Source organism: Etheostoma spectabile, chromosome 22 (genome assembly GCF_008692095.1).
Source record: "Etheostoma spectabile isolate EspeVRDwgs_2016 chromosome 22, UIUC_Espe_1.0, whole genome shotgun sequence".
In the NCBI taxonomy this organism is placed as follows: domain Eukaryota; kingdom Metazoa; phylum Chordata; class Actinopteri; order Perciformes; family Percidae; genus Etheostoma; species Etheostoma spectabile.
In genome coordinates this window covers 15,372,730-15,387,050 of record NC_045754.1, presented here as the reverse complement: position 1 = coordinate 15,387,050, position 14,321 = coordinate 15,372,730, and the positions used below count along the sequence as shown (strand labels likewise).

Sequence of the window (14,321 nt, the reverse complement as noted above, 5' to 3'; positions counted from 1 at the left end):
GGGATCCAGCTGAGAAATGCTCTTTCCCACTTGTGACCTCGGCTTATAAAATAGAATTATTGGCTTTTTATGTGAAGGCCAGACGGACACAAAGTTTACATTTAGCAGTGGTCTATGCATCTCTAGCTTTCTGAAGTTGTCAAATGTCACTCTGACTTGTAAAGCAATATATAGTTATCTAGAGAAAAACAGCTACTACTATATATAATATATATTTTTCAGACTGTTCTTTAAAAACTGTTTAAAAAAATGCAATTTGAAGAGCTTTTTTGTTACAAAGAGATGCTTAAATTTGCTTTAAATCTTGTGTCAGCGTCAACAGCAGCAGGTTTGCTGTGGCTTGCACTTAATTAGAGTTTCCCTCCATAAAAGGGCTGGACTGTTCCAGCCATCTCAGGGGTGGAAAACACTGCAAAAGGCTAACAAAGAAAATGAGACAAACAACAAAGAATTAGCAAGTATAACAGAAGAGAAATCGAATAGATAATATACTGCCAGAAGAACTGCCAATTGAAAACCACATATATGCACAGCAACACAAGCAGTGGTCTTTTAAACAAAGACATATACAAACTCTTTTACTATTTATCATGGTTTGGTTGTGCTGTGCTGACGCATAATTAAGAGCTTGGCTTATTCAGCCTCCGTATTAAAAGATTAATTGAAAAACAAATAGTGAAAATAAAAAACTCTGCTGGGTTTTCTCAAGGCCAACATGCAAGTGCATCTCGTACGTACAATATGACACACACACACACACACACACACACACACACACAGTAACGCTCATAACATCAATCACAGCTATGCAAATAGTTGACGCAAGCTTGGGGCTCTGAGGGCACTTTAGTTTTCATCCCTGTCTATGGACAGAGTATAAAAATGAAAGTTGTAGGGCATCCATCTTGCTTTGCAGTGCTGCTAAAACAACTCACTGACAAACACTTGCATGCCATTCAGTGTGGCTATAGCAGAATTGCTATGTTTCTGTTGGAGTGTTCTGATATATGTTTGGCTTTCTTACAGCATTTAAAATAACTGATGCTGCAATCTTGGCCATGCAGAGCTGCTCTGTGCGTACAGATGTCATTTATTCAGTGTACTAAAGCCTGTCAGAGGGCTTAGCTTTACTGTGTGTGCATGCACCTATTTGTCTGCACACTCCTGTGAGTGTTGTGTTTTGTAGGTAGTTAAATATTTCAGCACTTTTTAGATTTATCTTATAGGTTAATGCACTCAGCACATCCAGACAGGCTTTTGTTGAGATGATTTCTGGTGTCTTTGCTTTTCATCTCAAGAGGAAATAATCATGTCAAGAAGTGGGATCAAGGAAGGAAGGGAGGATGGAATAGAGGGAGGGAGGGCAAAGTGACTATGGGATCATAAGGGATGGGTAAGTGAAGGCAAAAAAATGCAAGCTGGATAAAAAACAATACAAAAACCACACAGATAAGGGAGGATAGAGTCAGGGGACTGTGGACATGGATACAATGGGGGAAGGAATGAAAGAATACAAAGAAAACAGAGGAACTATATGTGTAAAAGAAGGGATGCTAGAGTTTGAATGGAAGAATAAGTTGAGTAAAAAGAGATAATTAGATGAAAGCAATATGAAAAGGAGAAAATGGTCAGGCATATTGATTGGGCAAAGGGAAAAAAAGAAATTTTATTTTTCCAATGACCATCCATCCATCCATCAATCCATCTTGGTCCGCTTATCCGGTATTGGGTTGCGGGGGCAGCAGCTCCCGCAGGGGCCCTTAAACTTTGTTTTCCCGAGCCATACTAACCAACACCGACTGTGGCATCCCAGGGCGTTCCCAGGCCAGGTTGGAGATATAATCCCTCCACCTAGTCCTGGGTCTTCACCAAGGCCTCCTCCCAGCTGAACGTGCCTTGAACACCTCCCTAAGGAGGCGCACAGGAGGCATCCTTACCAGATGCCCGAAACACCTCAACTGGCTCCTTTTGACGCAAAGGAGCAGCGGCTCTACTCCGAGCTCCCAACGGATGACTGTGCTTCTCACCCTTATCTCTAAGGGAGACGCCAGCCACCCTCCTGAGGAAACCCACTTTGACCGCTTGTACCCTGGATCTCGTTCCATAGGTGAGGGTACAAACAAAAATTGACCGGTTGATCGAGAGCTTTGCCTTCTGGCTCAGCTCTTTTTTTTGTCGAAACCTGAGACTACTTTTCCATGGGAGACCCGACCAGGAGCACAAAGCTCCCAACAACACAGCCCTCAGGTTCATAGGGACACACAAACCTCTCCACCATGATAAGGTGATGGTTTCCGGAGACTACACAAAATGATCCACTCTAACAACTGAGCCTAATGAAGCCATAATAAAACAGTAACATATAGAGCTTTGAAGTGGTTATTCATTATAAATATGAGTGCAAGCACACTGGTGGCAATTATTACCAAATGGCACCACCCATAATATATGGCTTTACGGTCTCACAGTAGCACAATAAAATTAAGAAAAGAGTCAAATTTGGTTTTAATTTGAAAATTGCAAATCCTCTTTTCAGCAGCAAAAATAGTAATCATTGTTTTCTTGTTGTTCTTTCATTACCTTCATAGGTCTTAGCAAAAAGATTGCTTTGACATTTTGCAGTGGCAAGCATTCATTGAACATCTCTCGTCCACACATGATGCATATGTTGTCAGAAACTATGACGTATATAACTCCAATAACAATAACATTGTGAATCCAAACCAACAGTGTCTTGCAGTGAAAATTATGAGAGAAATGCCACTCAGCTCAAATGTATTCATATGAAGCTGAATATGTGTGTATGTCTGCTTAGTTGTGTCTCATGAATAACATTTCTTCTTGTGGAGATTATTTACCTGACTGTTTCAAGTTGAGATAGAGGTGGAAATAATAACACACACACACACATTCTCTGCCTCATTCGTCAACTCCTTTTCTATGATAACACAGACAAACACACACACAGTATAAAGATTGATTGCTGTTCCATAGAAGAGAGGTTAAAAGCCATCAGACAGTGACCTCACCAATGCAGTAGCAAAACATCTGGAATGGACAAGTGGTAAACTGAAACACACGCACACACACAAAGACAGACAGACAGACAGACAGACAGACAGACAGACAGACTGTAATATAAAATTATCAATTAATATTTTACCTGCCATGGTCAAAAAAGGTAAATAGTATAACAGTGCCCTCTGTTGGTCTGTTGAAATATTAGGCTACTGAACTGTTGAAAAGCAAGAAACATTATGGCATTTCAACTTTCTTCATTTCCCATAGCACATCCCAAACACACAGACACACACTTTTTCAGATTATGTAAATTTATCTGGCAGAAATACAAGGCCATCTTGCCCTTATTTTTCAGTCATTTCCCTTTTCATTATTTTTGTTTATTGTAACACACTCTCTCTGTAAGTTATCTCTTATGAGCTCTTTTTTCTCTTTCTCAATGACTTTCATCTCTCCAACAAATCAAGACTTTACACCTCTACAACAAAAACACACCACATGAAAACTGCTGCGGTAGGCTACAACCTTATGTCATGGAAAACCAACCAAGTTCCTGGCATCTATCGACATTCTGTGAGATTACTCTTGTCCGAAGCTGTGAGCAGTCGTGTATTGCAAAGCTGAAATCTATACAAGCCAAATGAGTGGCCTTGAAACAAATGAGCCATTAGATTAGAAATTGAATGCATATTTACCTGCAGACTGACAAAACCGCAAGTTAAGGGTTTTTTAGAAAGTTTTGATTTTTGCTTCATGTATTTTAATACATGACTTCTGTAACTACAGTAAATTGTAGGTGAAATGATTCTTTTTTTTCTCACACTCTCTGTGCAGCTCCTAAAATCATTTCCTTCTCCTTTGATGTTGGAAACGGACCTGTGGAGCTGACGGTACATTCGGCCACGCCCCTCAATGACGACCAATGGCATCGCGTGATGGCCGAGCGAAACGTCAAAGAGTCGGTCCTTCAGTTGGATCAGACATATCGGGCATCTCGGCTTGCTCCTGCACAGGGGCACACACGGCTAGAGCTGTTCAGCCAGCTCTATGTGGGTAAGACATACACACTCCTACGGAATCCAAACAATAAGCGAGCGACCACAATGTGTAAGAATAATAATGATACATTTTATTTAACAGCGCCTTTCTAAGCACTCAAGGTCGCTTTACAGACAATAAAAGACAGATTCAGGGAACAGAAAAGTGTAAACAGTTATAACAAAACAAACAAAACTCTCGTGCACAAACATTTCATTGAAATTTGAACATTCAATAGCCACTTTGTGTAGGAGGGACACTCGTAAAGACAAACACACCATAATTACAAACTCTTATGTGTGGAAGATCCATGTAATTGTAATTGGATTAAATTAAAACAACCTTTATTTCCAGTATTGTTGCCCTCAGATGCAGACATCCATCGTGAAGACGTCTGATTGTTTCAGAAGTTAAATATGTGGCAACCTCACCGGGTTCTCTCTAAAGCGGCTTCAGCCCATCTTAGCCACAGCCACTGCTAATTAAGTTCATGTTAATCCAGCACACACACAGCCATTTCTCGTTTAATGATATGCAGTCACGCGCGTCCTCGGAAACTAATCCGTGTAAGTGATCAGAGTTTAAATAAAGTTAAAACTGAGCCTCTGTGCTGGCTTAATTCAGTTATAGAGGTCATTTCTTTAATAGTTTGACTCTGCAATTATATTCCTTTGGATTAAGAAGCTATTATTGTAAAAGGACTATATCAAGACTTTCTGTATCCCACACGCACATTCTCTGGTTAGCTCCTTATGGCTTCGTCCTCCTCTCCACACAATGCCTCTCAAGCTCATCAGCCGTTTAAATGGCACAGGATCTGTCCAGTTTTCTCCCTACGCCTTTACTTCTCGGTCTCATTTTACCTTTTGTGCTGAGCTGTCAATACGCTATAAACCAAACTCTGGGGCTAAAATAGTTTCAGGGATTTGAGGATAGAAGCAAAAGTGCTGAGGCGGATCACAGAGTTCCTACTATCTCATGGAAAAAGTTCCGCCGAAAGGAGATTGTTCCAAATTCCAATCAGGCATCCCGATGTGATAGCTTGAACCCCGCTGATCCCCGTTTATAATATGAGTTCACTGTCTCATCACTTTTGATGATTTAAAGGCTGCTGAAGCATCCTCAACCTTATCATGTCCCAATTTTTATTACATGTCATGTTTTAGCTGATTTTGCTCTCAGTGTATTTGTACTTTCATTTAGTGAAATGGGAAGGTGCGAGAAAGGTTTCGTTGCTGTATGACTTGCGGCTACTAAACTGGGAACGTAATGGCTTTCAGGTAGCGCCTCAGCCTCATTTGCATGTGTGTATTCTGCATTGTCTGCCGAAAGGAAGACAGGAGAAGGCTCAGGCCTGCTGTGTGTGGCACACATCTTAAAACACAAAAGGTAGTGGAAGATAGAGAAAATACTTATGTACAGTAACAACAAGCCACAGAGGTGTCAGCACCTTCTCATATCTGACCTCTAATCCCTGCTTAAATCTCATTTGAGGATTGCTTTGAGAGTTAAAGTGTGACACACACAAAGGAAAAGGGAAGTGGTTTAGATCTGGCCTCTGACATCAAGAAAAGATAGAGATCCTTTTTTGTGTTTGATAGAGAGATTTGGAAAGAGTGGGGAGAGCCTTGTAGACTGAACTCGCCTGATTGTTCCTTGTGAGATCCCCCGTCTCATCACACGTCATCTCCGATTGAGATTGATGTGGCTGTTTCAAAGTAGTGAGGAAAAAAAACAATGCAATCCAGAAAAAAAGGCTAAAATGGTCTGTTATGATTTCTGATAATCACACAGTAAGTATGTACAACGGGGAGCTTTATTTCGCTCACCTTGTTCTCATATCTGCCGCTGTATCATCTCCTTCTCTCTTTCTCAATCAATATGCTCCTCATCAAGCATTTGATTGCTTTAGTGTTTACTGCACAGTGGCTCATTTGCTCTAATGGCCTTGTGAGTAAATGTTATACCATCAGCCTGCTGTCACTTACTTCACACTGTTAACTTTTAGCTCCTCCTATTCACTTCATACGTGCACATAACTATCAATCTTGCAACATTTTATTTCTTTAATTCCACCATCTGTTCTTTTGATTCCCCTCTTGATTAATGCTTGCTCACTATCTCACTTTTTTATATTTTTGCATGTTTTTTGCTCACTTCTCTCATGGTTGGATTGTTTTGTCTTTCTTTTCTTACTTTGGTTTTTCTGTCGTCATGGATCGACATCTTGCTTGTTTCTACACACTGCATGTGTGCGACAACCTGTCACAGGGAAACCAGCCTCGCTCACCTGCCAAGACAGTAGGTATTGTTCAATGAGTACAATGAAATGCCTGCGTGACATTAATGCACACACATTGACTTCAATTTTCACAGTACACACAAACACACATGGACCTCACCCACAGTGTTTTGTTTCAGCGCCACATTAGTGGTGATTAAAGTTTAGCCAGGATTCATCATCCGAAATGTAACTGCTCAGGTTCTTGTGCTGTTACTGTTTTGATTCATACTGCACATTAGCACACAGGTGTGAAGAATGTTTGTAGACTTGGGTTTATTGCAATATACAAGTACATTTTCAGTGCAGTGATCCATCAGAAGCAAGCCCATTATGGACCTTTAAGAGAGATGGTTTGGGGGGGGCAATGCTGTAAACTAACAGATGTAAAGCACTGGGCTGGTAAAATGGGATTTCTATGATAATATCTCTCCTGGAAAGGCCAGTGGGTGTAGAAGGCATTTGAAATGGCATTTTGACTATATAAATCAAAAATACTCATCTAAAACAAATACAAATTGCACCATTAAGGGCATTCCCAATAAACATAGTGGGTAAAGACTGTTTTGGGGATCTCCTCTGTGTTAAACAACAAACAGATTAACAGAAAGAAATAGGACATACCATTATTCTATTGAGCCACTTGTACAATGATAATGGAAGAACAGATGTGTTGCCTGTTGGTGTAAATGGGGAATTTATCTGTGTGGTTGGATCAGGCGTCAAAGCACAATCCATATACATGTTTGTCCATTACCTTAACTCTATACAGTTTTTGAGTGCATACTGCATGTTTATCATAAGTTCATTTTTTCCCAGTAATGTGGAATCCATACACACACACACACACACACACACACACACAGTAAAGGTCAAAAGGTCCCTTTTTTACTTTTCTTTTAATTGGTCATTTGGTTTGTAAAAGTTAGGTAAGATGCATGTTTATGTGTTGTGCGTATGTGTACTATGTATATCCTAATTAATATAACATGTTTTCTCATTAGCACTTCATTACAAGGGACTGTACCCTTGAGCCACACAAAGCACACCAATAAATAAATAAATAAGTGCAAACACATGCTACATGTGAATTTTATTACTACCTGTGTATGAAATTCTGTGTTGTCATTGGAGTATGTGTGTTTGCGTGTGCGTGCTTGTTCATGCATGCAGTCTAAACCCTGATCAATACTCAATTTTTATGGCTGATATTGATATTCAAGAAAAAGAAAAATCAGATAATGATATATCAGTGAATTTAGACAATGTTGTTGGTAGCAACAGAGTAAGAATACGCCAAAAGTAAAATAAACAGAACACAATTTTAACATGAAAAAGAAAAATGAAGGTACTCATACATAAAAATCCAGTCTATACAAATAATGTTGCAATCTACGGCACAGCATTACATTTTTCCACCGTATTTACCAAAACATTTTATATCTGGCTGCCAATGTTGACTTCAGTCAGTATCAGTCAGGCTCCATTCCATGCCATTTGTGAGCTGTACTATATGCTCCTGTGTGTGTGAGTACTGTATATGTAAGTGTGCATACCTGTGTATGTGCCCGCCCTGGTCTCCACAGGCCTCAGAGCCTGCCGTCCGTTTAATCAGAGACTGATTTAGATCTGGGTAAACAGGTGGCAGAAACCTCCAGCCAATCAGGAGTACAAAATGGATTAATTAACAGGTCTACTAAAAGTCAAACCCTTTGTGGGAATGGAAAGTGGGAGAGCGTGTGAAAGCCCAGCTGCATCCTGATCTGTGAATAATTTAGCGGCTGGAGACCAAAGTACATGTATTAGAAATCTTATTGTGTTGTACCTCTGTGGCATAACTAGCAGATTCCATTTTCAATTCATTTTTATTTATAGTGTCTAATCATACCAGTAGTAGTTACCTCAGGACACTTTACAGATAGAGGTCGTGTGTGTGTGTGTGTGTGTGTGTGTGTGTGTGTGTGTGTGTGTGTGTGTGTGTGTGTGTGTGTGTGTGTGTGTGTGTGTGTGTGTGTGTGTGTGTGTGTGTGTGTGTGTGTGTGTGTGTGTTCATGTTCGTTTTCGTTCTCTGTAATCCAAAGGATGCAATTGAGAGGTTTTAATAACTAAAATGCCCCTCGGCTATTGTTAATGATAGTGGGTGTGGGTGTGGGTGTGTGTGCCCATACATGTGTGTTTATCCATACAGTCTAACCATCCTCCGTGGGTGTGCTTGTGTACGTTTGAATCTATACCCGTGGGTGCAAGTTTATGAGTGTGTTTATTGCTATAGTCATTTGGGTGCACATTCATCTATTTAACACCCCTACTCTGTCCAAGTTAATGGGTAGTTAGACTGTAATGGTGCAAGGCCAGAATGACGATGGAGGCACTTTAGAGGAATGGCTATCGACACCCCAAGGCTAAGCATTAATGCTTATATTGACTCGTTCAAATCGGGTGCGCTGTGTGCGGTGTTTTGAATGTGTGTGTTTTTCTGTAGTATGCCGTTTACGTGCATTTGTGCATTTATTTGCGTGTGTGCATGCTTGTGAGATGTTCATTAAGACACCATGTTCATTAGGCTGTTTTAATTAGTGAAGAAATCAAACGAGTTGAAGGTTGTTTCAAGTTCGGCGTCACAGTTAGAACTATTAACGTGACATCAGTGGCTTCCTCCAGGCATTAGGATATTATTAACATTTCTAAAAAAGAGATTTAAACAGCCTCTTACATTCAAAATGACTTCTGTGACCCTGACTTCCAATTGTCCTTTTTATTTGTTATGTCCCAATGCTACACTGATACCACCTCTCTAACTCGCTCCTCAGGTGCTGCAGGGGGGCAGAGGGGGTTTCTGGGCTGTATCCGAGCGCTGCGGATGAACGGCATAACCCTCGACCTGGAAGAGAGGGCCAAGGTGACGCCCGGGGTCAAGCCTGGTTGCCAAGGCCACTGTACCAGTTTTGGGATGTACTGCCGGAATGGAGGGAAGTGTGTGGAGAGGTACAACGGCTACCTATGTGACTGCACCGCCACTGCTTATGACGGCCCGTTCTGCAGCAGAGGTGAGAGGCATTTTTGGAAATACAATTTCAGTCCCTAATTGAAGGTAGCTCATGGGACTATAAACGCCACAAATGCATCACGTTGCTTTTCATCTTTAAAACTTCAATTACAAGATAAATCAATCTCTCTTTGTGTGGGCTTTCAGGTACTATTTTATGTCTGATTTTATTTCCAATTTGCCAGCACTGCAGGTTTTTTTGTGCACTTTTTATTTCTTTTATTCTCTTCTTCAAATCTAACAAACTACCTTTTATGCTCAGAGTTTTAGGATTACACACTGAGTCATAATCTCTCGGCCAACACTTTTCCAACAGGGTTTGCGGGCGTCTTTGTAAAGCCACGTTATCATTGGCATTGTCTCTTTTTAGTTTACAAAGCCAGAGGCAAATAGTGCCATGATTACTGCTGGAGTAGTTTCAATGAGCTTCATTGCCTGACAACCAACTGTGATTTTTTTGCTGCGCTCTGTGCTTGTGCTCACTTCCTATTCAGTTTGGAGCCATCTGTGTTGAAGGTGTTTGGTCTTATGATAAAAGGCATCAATTGAGAGTGATAGTGTGCTTACCCACCAATTCTCCCTGACTGTAGGGTGACCTGACTGAATGCTAAAACTGTACAAATGCAGAGCTGAGAGATCATACTAAAAAACAAAAAGCAAGTCACTTTACTAAGCCGTGGGTCGCTCTAGGTTTTTTTAAGTTCAGAGATGAGAAATGTCACACTGTGACTCTGCACTGTTACATATTGCTACTACACTGCATAATGTTTTTTTCACAGGAATTCATTAGATACAGCATTAAAGTTGTACTTCCCAAAACAACTTTTCATAAACTGATCTGGGGGGGAGAGCAGCAGTGTTGTCAAAGGCTTTCTCCAAGCTCCTAGTCAGAGTTGATCCCCGACACGTGAATTAATTTGTTTCCTAAAGCCTAATAGTGTTTTTTCCCTGTGCTCTTGGCAGGGGGGTGACAAGATGACAGAAACGAGAAGTGTGTGTGCCTGCATGTGTGTGCTTGCATGTGCGTGCGTCCGTCCGTCCGTGTGTGTGTGTGTGTGTGTGTGTGTGTGTGTGTGTGTCTGTGTCTGTCAAGGAAGAAGGGAAGAGGGTGACAGTGGGTGGTGATAGGCTAGTGTAAGACATGAGAAGACCTCCTCTGAATCCTGTCATAACCAATCAGGCATTTTGGGATTTAGAGAATAGAGATTACTGTCTGTGCGAGGGTGTGTGTTTATGAATTAGTCTGGCTGGCTGTGTCAGAAAAAAAGAGAAAGGCAAAGAAAGGGAGAGAGCATAACCTTGTCTGTTTGTTTCTTTGCATGATATATGTGTCTCCCCTCTTTCTCTTTTGTCTCCTTCTTTCCTTCTTTTCTCTGCCTCCGGTCCTCATCTTTGTTTTCCTTTCTTCACACATGTTCCCTCTTTTTTTATTCTCATCTCTTTTCTATCTCCTGTCCCTTTTATATGTTTCACTGCTTCCTTTTCTTGCTCCGCTTTGTGCTACTCTCCTCCTATCTAAATCTTTTCCTTTTCTGTCTTCTTCATTTTTTCTCCTCTCCTCTCTCTTCTCCCCTCCATTTCTCCTCTTTTCTCCTCTCCCAGTTGCCCCTCTCCTTTGTTTTCCTTTTCTTTTACTGAATTTCTCCCCCTCTCTCCCAGTGAGTGAAAAATGCATGAAGCCAGCCATAATAGCATTGTGCATTTCCATTGTATCCATATTTACACACCGCTCAGGGGACCCCACAGTATTATTATTATATATACCCTCATTCTTCTGCTTTTCTGCCTTTGAGGGTCACATGGAGCCGATGTGCACATGTGCACATACACAGACACACGCACGCATTTGCAGAGACCTGGTTAGGTTTGCATGCCTGCACAAATTCCCTTTCCAATACTTTGTCACGTTCTGACATAAATTACGCATACACACACACACACACACACACACACACACACACACACACACACACACAAACACAAACAAACACACAAACTTAAAGATTCCCTGTTATGCTTCCAGACAGTTGTGTGTGTTGTGTGCTGCTGAAACTCCGGGCAGCACCTCAGAGTCTCTCTACTCTTTTTCTCAGCAGGGCAGAAAAGGCAGAGACAGGTTATTTAAAGGATCCACTTAATCTACAGTTTGTATGAATAAAGATAAAATGTAAAAATAGCTTTTAAAGTTGCTTTTTTTCAAAGATATTTTTGGGGGGCTTTTTAAGGATAAGGATAATGATTATAAAAGGTTGTTATGTTATTTTGTTTTTCAATATATCATTTGTAACTGATTCAAGGCCTTTGTTCAAGCATGCTACTGGCTTTTGGTGATCCTGATCTTATAATTTTGAGAAAAGATCTTATAATTATGTGTTCTTATCTCGTAATTTTGAGAAAAAATCTTAACAGATCAGAATGGGCTTTCTACCTGAACAACCGCAAAGTGCTGAGGTGCAAAATCGACAAACTGATTACAATCCCATTTATATTACTAAAAGACATTAGGATCTTCCAACGTCTTAAACCAAAATAAAAATGGATGGACTGATGTTGTACTCTTTTGAAATCTATGCCCTCAAATGTGCAAGCAACATTTATAAATAAAACAAAGTTAAATTTTCAATTTCCAGAGGATTGGCAGTCCACTGGGCTAGTGGCGGATGTGCAGTATCTGACCTGACACATGATACATTCTATTTAATGAATGATGTGAATGTAGTTGTGAGGTAACATGTGACCATGTGACCAATCTATGGATCATTTGTCCTTAGATAATGAAGGTTGTTATGTTGATTTGTTTTTCCATATGTCATTTGTAACTGATTCAAAGCATTTATTCAAGCATGCTGCTCTGTCAGAAATGCTGCATTTTGTTGATTGAAGTCTGATTCAGTTATTCCCAGAGGCATGGTTCACTGCAGACAGTGAACAATCCAGCCGCATCAAAAAACCAAGTGCGGAGCAGGCAATTTGAAAACTTCACAAGCTCTCCGCCTGGTTAACGCAGAACAATTGGTAAAATGGGTCTCTCCAGACCTCCAAAGCCTGAAACTATATCTGTGCACATCAGAATAGAAGATACAATTGTGGTGTAGCTGGATAGAGGGGAAATTTTGCCTGTACGTCGATACCAGTCAGAGAGCTTGCCCATTTTCTAGTCATGAGCCTTATATTAAATTCAAGTAATGTAGTGTGAAGTATTAGTTGTACTGTGTCCGAAAGGAGACAATTGGTAAGGTGAAGCTTTAAAAAAAGATGCATAAATGTGTTCACTTAGTATTCTTCACCCATAAGTGTTGTAGTTATACATTTTCACTTCTGCCACGGAGGGAAGGCAAACATCACACACAGAGCCTGAGGCTTGCTGATTTCTCTGTAACCATTCTCTTTAATTTCACGCACATTGTGCGTTTTCTCTCCTTTGTAACTGACACACAGATATTGCATCCGTTCACACACACACACACACACACAAACACATACACATATTAACAGAAACGAGAGGCTCAGCGGGAGTAATGAAAAATAAGGTCCCTTCTTCTCAACACTTGATAACGAGAATCAATAAGCCTCCTGGAATGGCTGGAATATGCCATTAGGTCTGGTAATGTACTGTTAAACAATGTATTGTTTGGTTTCAGGTGCTGGAGCACAGCAATTTAACACCCACTTTACTTCCCCTCTTGAACACAACCATATTTATGTGTGTGCTTACTTCTCTCTGGTCGTTTAATATGTCTACTCTATTGTGTCTTGGCATGTGTGAGTTTATGCACGCTTCCCTGTGGCTTCTTTTTGATGGAAGGTGTTTTTCTTTTCTTTCTGTTTGTGTGTCTTTCTGTCTTTTCTATTGTTTATTCTTGCTGTTGTTGTTGCTGTATAAATGGTTTTGCATATTGTTCAAAATATGATCGTTCAACTGTTTGTGATATAAACACATTGCCAGGCAGTAATTATTGTATTTGAGTGTGTTCACCTGCTTACATCTTATTTCCGTTATCATTTATTCTTATATCCTTTTTCATCTCATCCAGATGTTGGGGGTTTCTTTGAGGCAGGAACACTGGTCAAGTACAACTTCATGCCCGAAGCAGTTGCCGGAGCCAGTAGGGACACAAAGATCCTGACGCACCAATTGACGCCGCATGAAGTGAATCTAACAAAGGAGGAAGTGGCTTTCAGTTTCAGCACATCCAACGCTCCAGCTATTCTGATGTATGTCAGCTCCAAGACGCTGGATTATCTGGCTGTGGTACTAAGGCAGAACGGTAATGATCCACACACTCGCAGTAATGCTTGTTAGTTCTGCAAAGTACATGCTTAAAGGCTGGCCTTGCAGCACAGTTTGGAAAGTTTTATAATCTCCAAAAATCCTCCCTAGTCAGCGGCCTCCCACTGAGCCACTGATAGGCCGCAAAGTGCTTTGATAAATTAGAAGTAAGACAAATTTGACAGTGCCATCTAGCGTTTCAACAAACAAAGTGCATTTCCACTGAAATACAGCTACAAATACACTACCGAGGTGTGCTGCTAGAAATGTTTTGGGTTCCATGCACACTCAGGGCCCTGAGACAGTAAATACAGTGGGGCTCGAAAGTTTGGGCATCCCAGGTAAAAGAAATTATTAATGTGCATAAAGAAGCCAAGAAAAGATGGAAACTCTCCAAAATGCATCATATGACAGATTAGACATTTGTACAATAAGACACAAAAAGTTAGATTTTATTTATATTATTTACATTTTCAAAATAACAAAAAACAAAAAAATGGCGTCTGCAAAAGTTTGGGCAACCTGCAGAGTTGATACCTTGTACCCCCCCCTTTGGCAAGTATCACAGCTTGGAAACACTTCTTGTAGCAAGCCAAGAGTTTCAATTCTTGTTTGAGGTATCTTTGCCCATTCTTGAGGTCTATCCATAGATTTTCAATTATGTT

The 14,321-nt window shown here is 40.5% G+C and overlaps 1 protein-coding gene across 2 annotated transcripts in view; it reads left to right on the top strand.

Moving 5' to 3' along the window:
• The window catches only part of cntnap2a (contactin associated protein 2a), a 351,650-nt gene that overhangs the window by 311,434 nt on the left and 25,895 nt on the right, over nucleotides 1-14,321 (top strand). Inside the window, exons 19-22 of one of the 2 annotated variants that reach the window (XM_032503457.1) lie at nucleotides 3,856-4,074; nucleotides 6,331-6,360; nucleotides 9,151-9,387; nucleotides 13,421-13,654. In XM_032503457.1, coding sequence (XP_032359348.1) covers nucleotides 3,856-4,074; nucleotides 6,331-6,360; nucleotides 9,151-9,387; nucleotides 13,421-13,654 — 720 coding nt within the window. The remainder of the gene's footprint in view (nucleotides 1-3,855; nucleotides 4,075-6,330; nucleotides 6,361-9,150; nucleotides 9,388-13,420; nucleotides 13,655-14,321) is intronic. The other variant, XM_032503458.1, reaches the window with a different exon arrangement.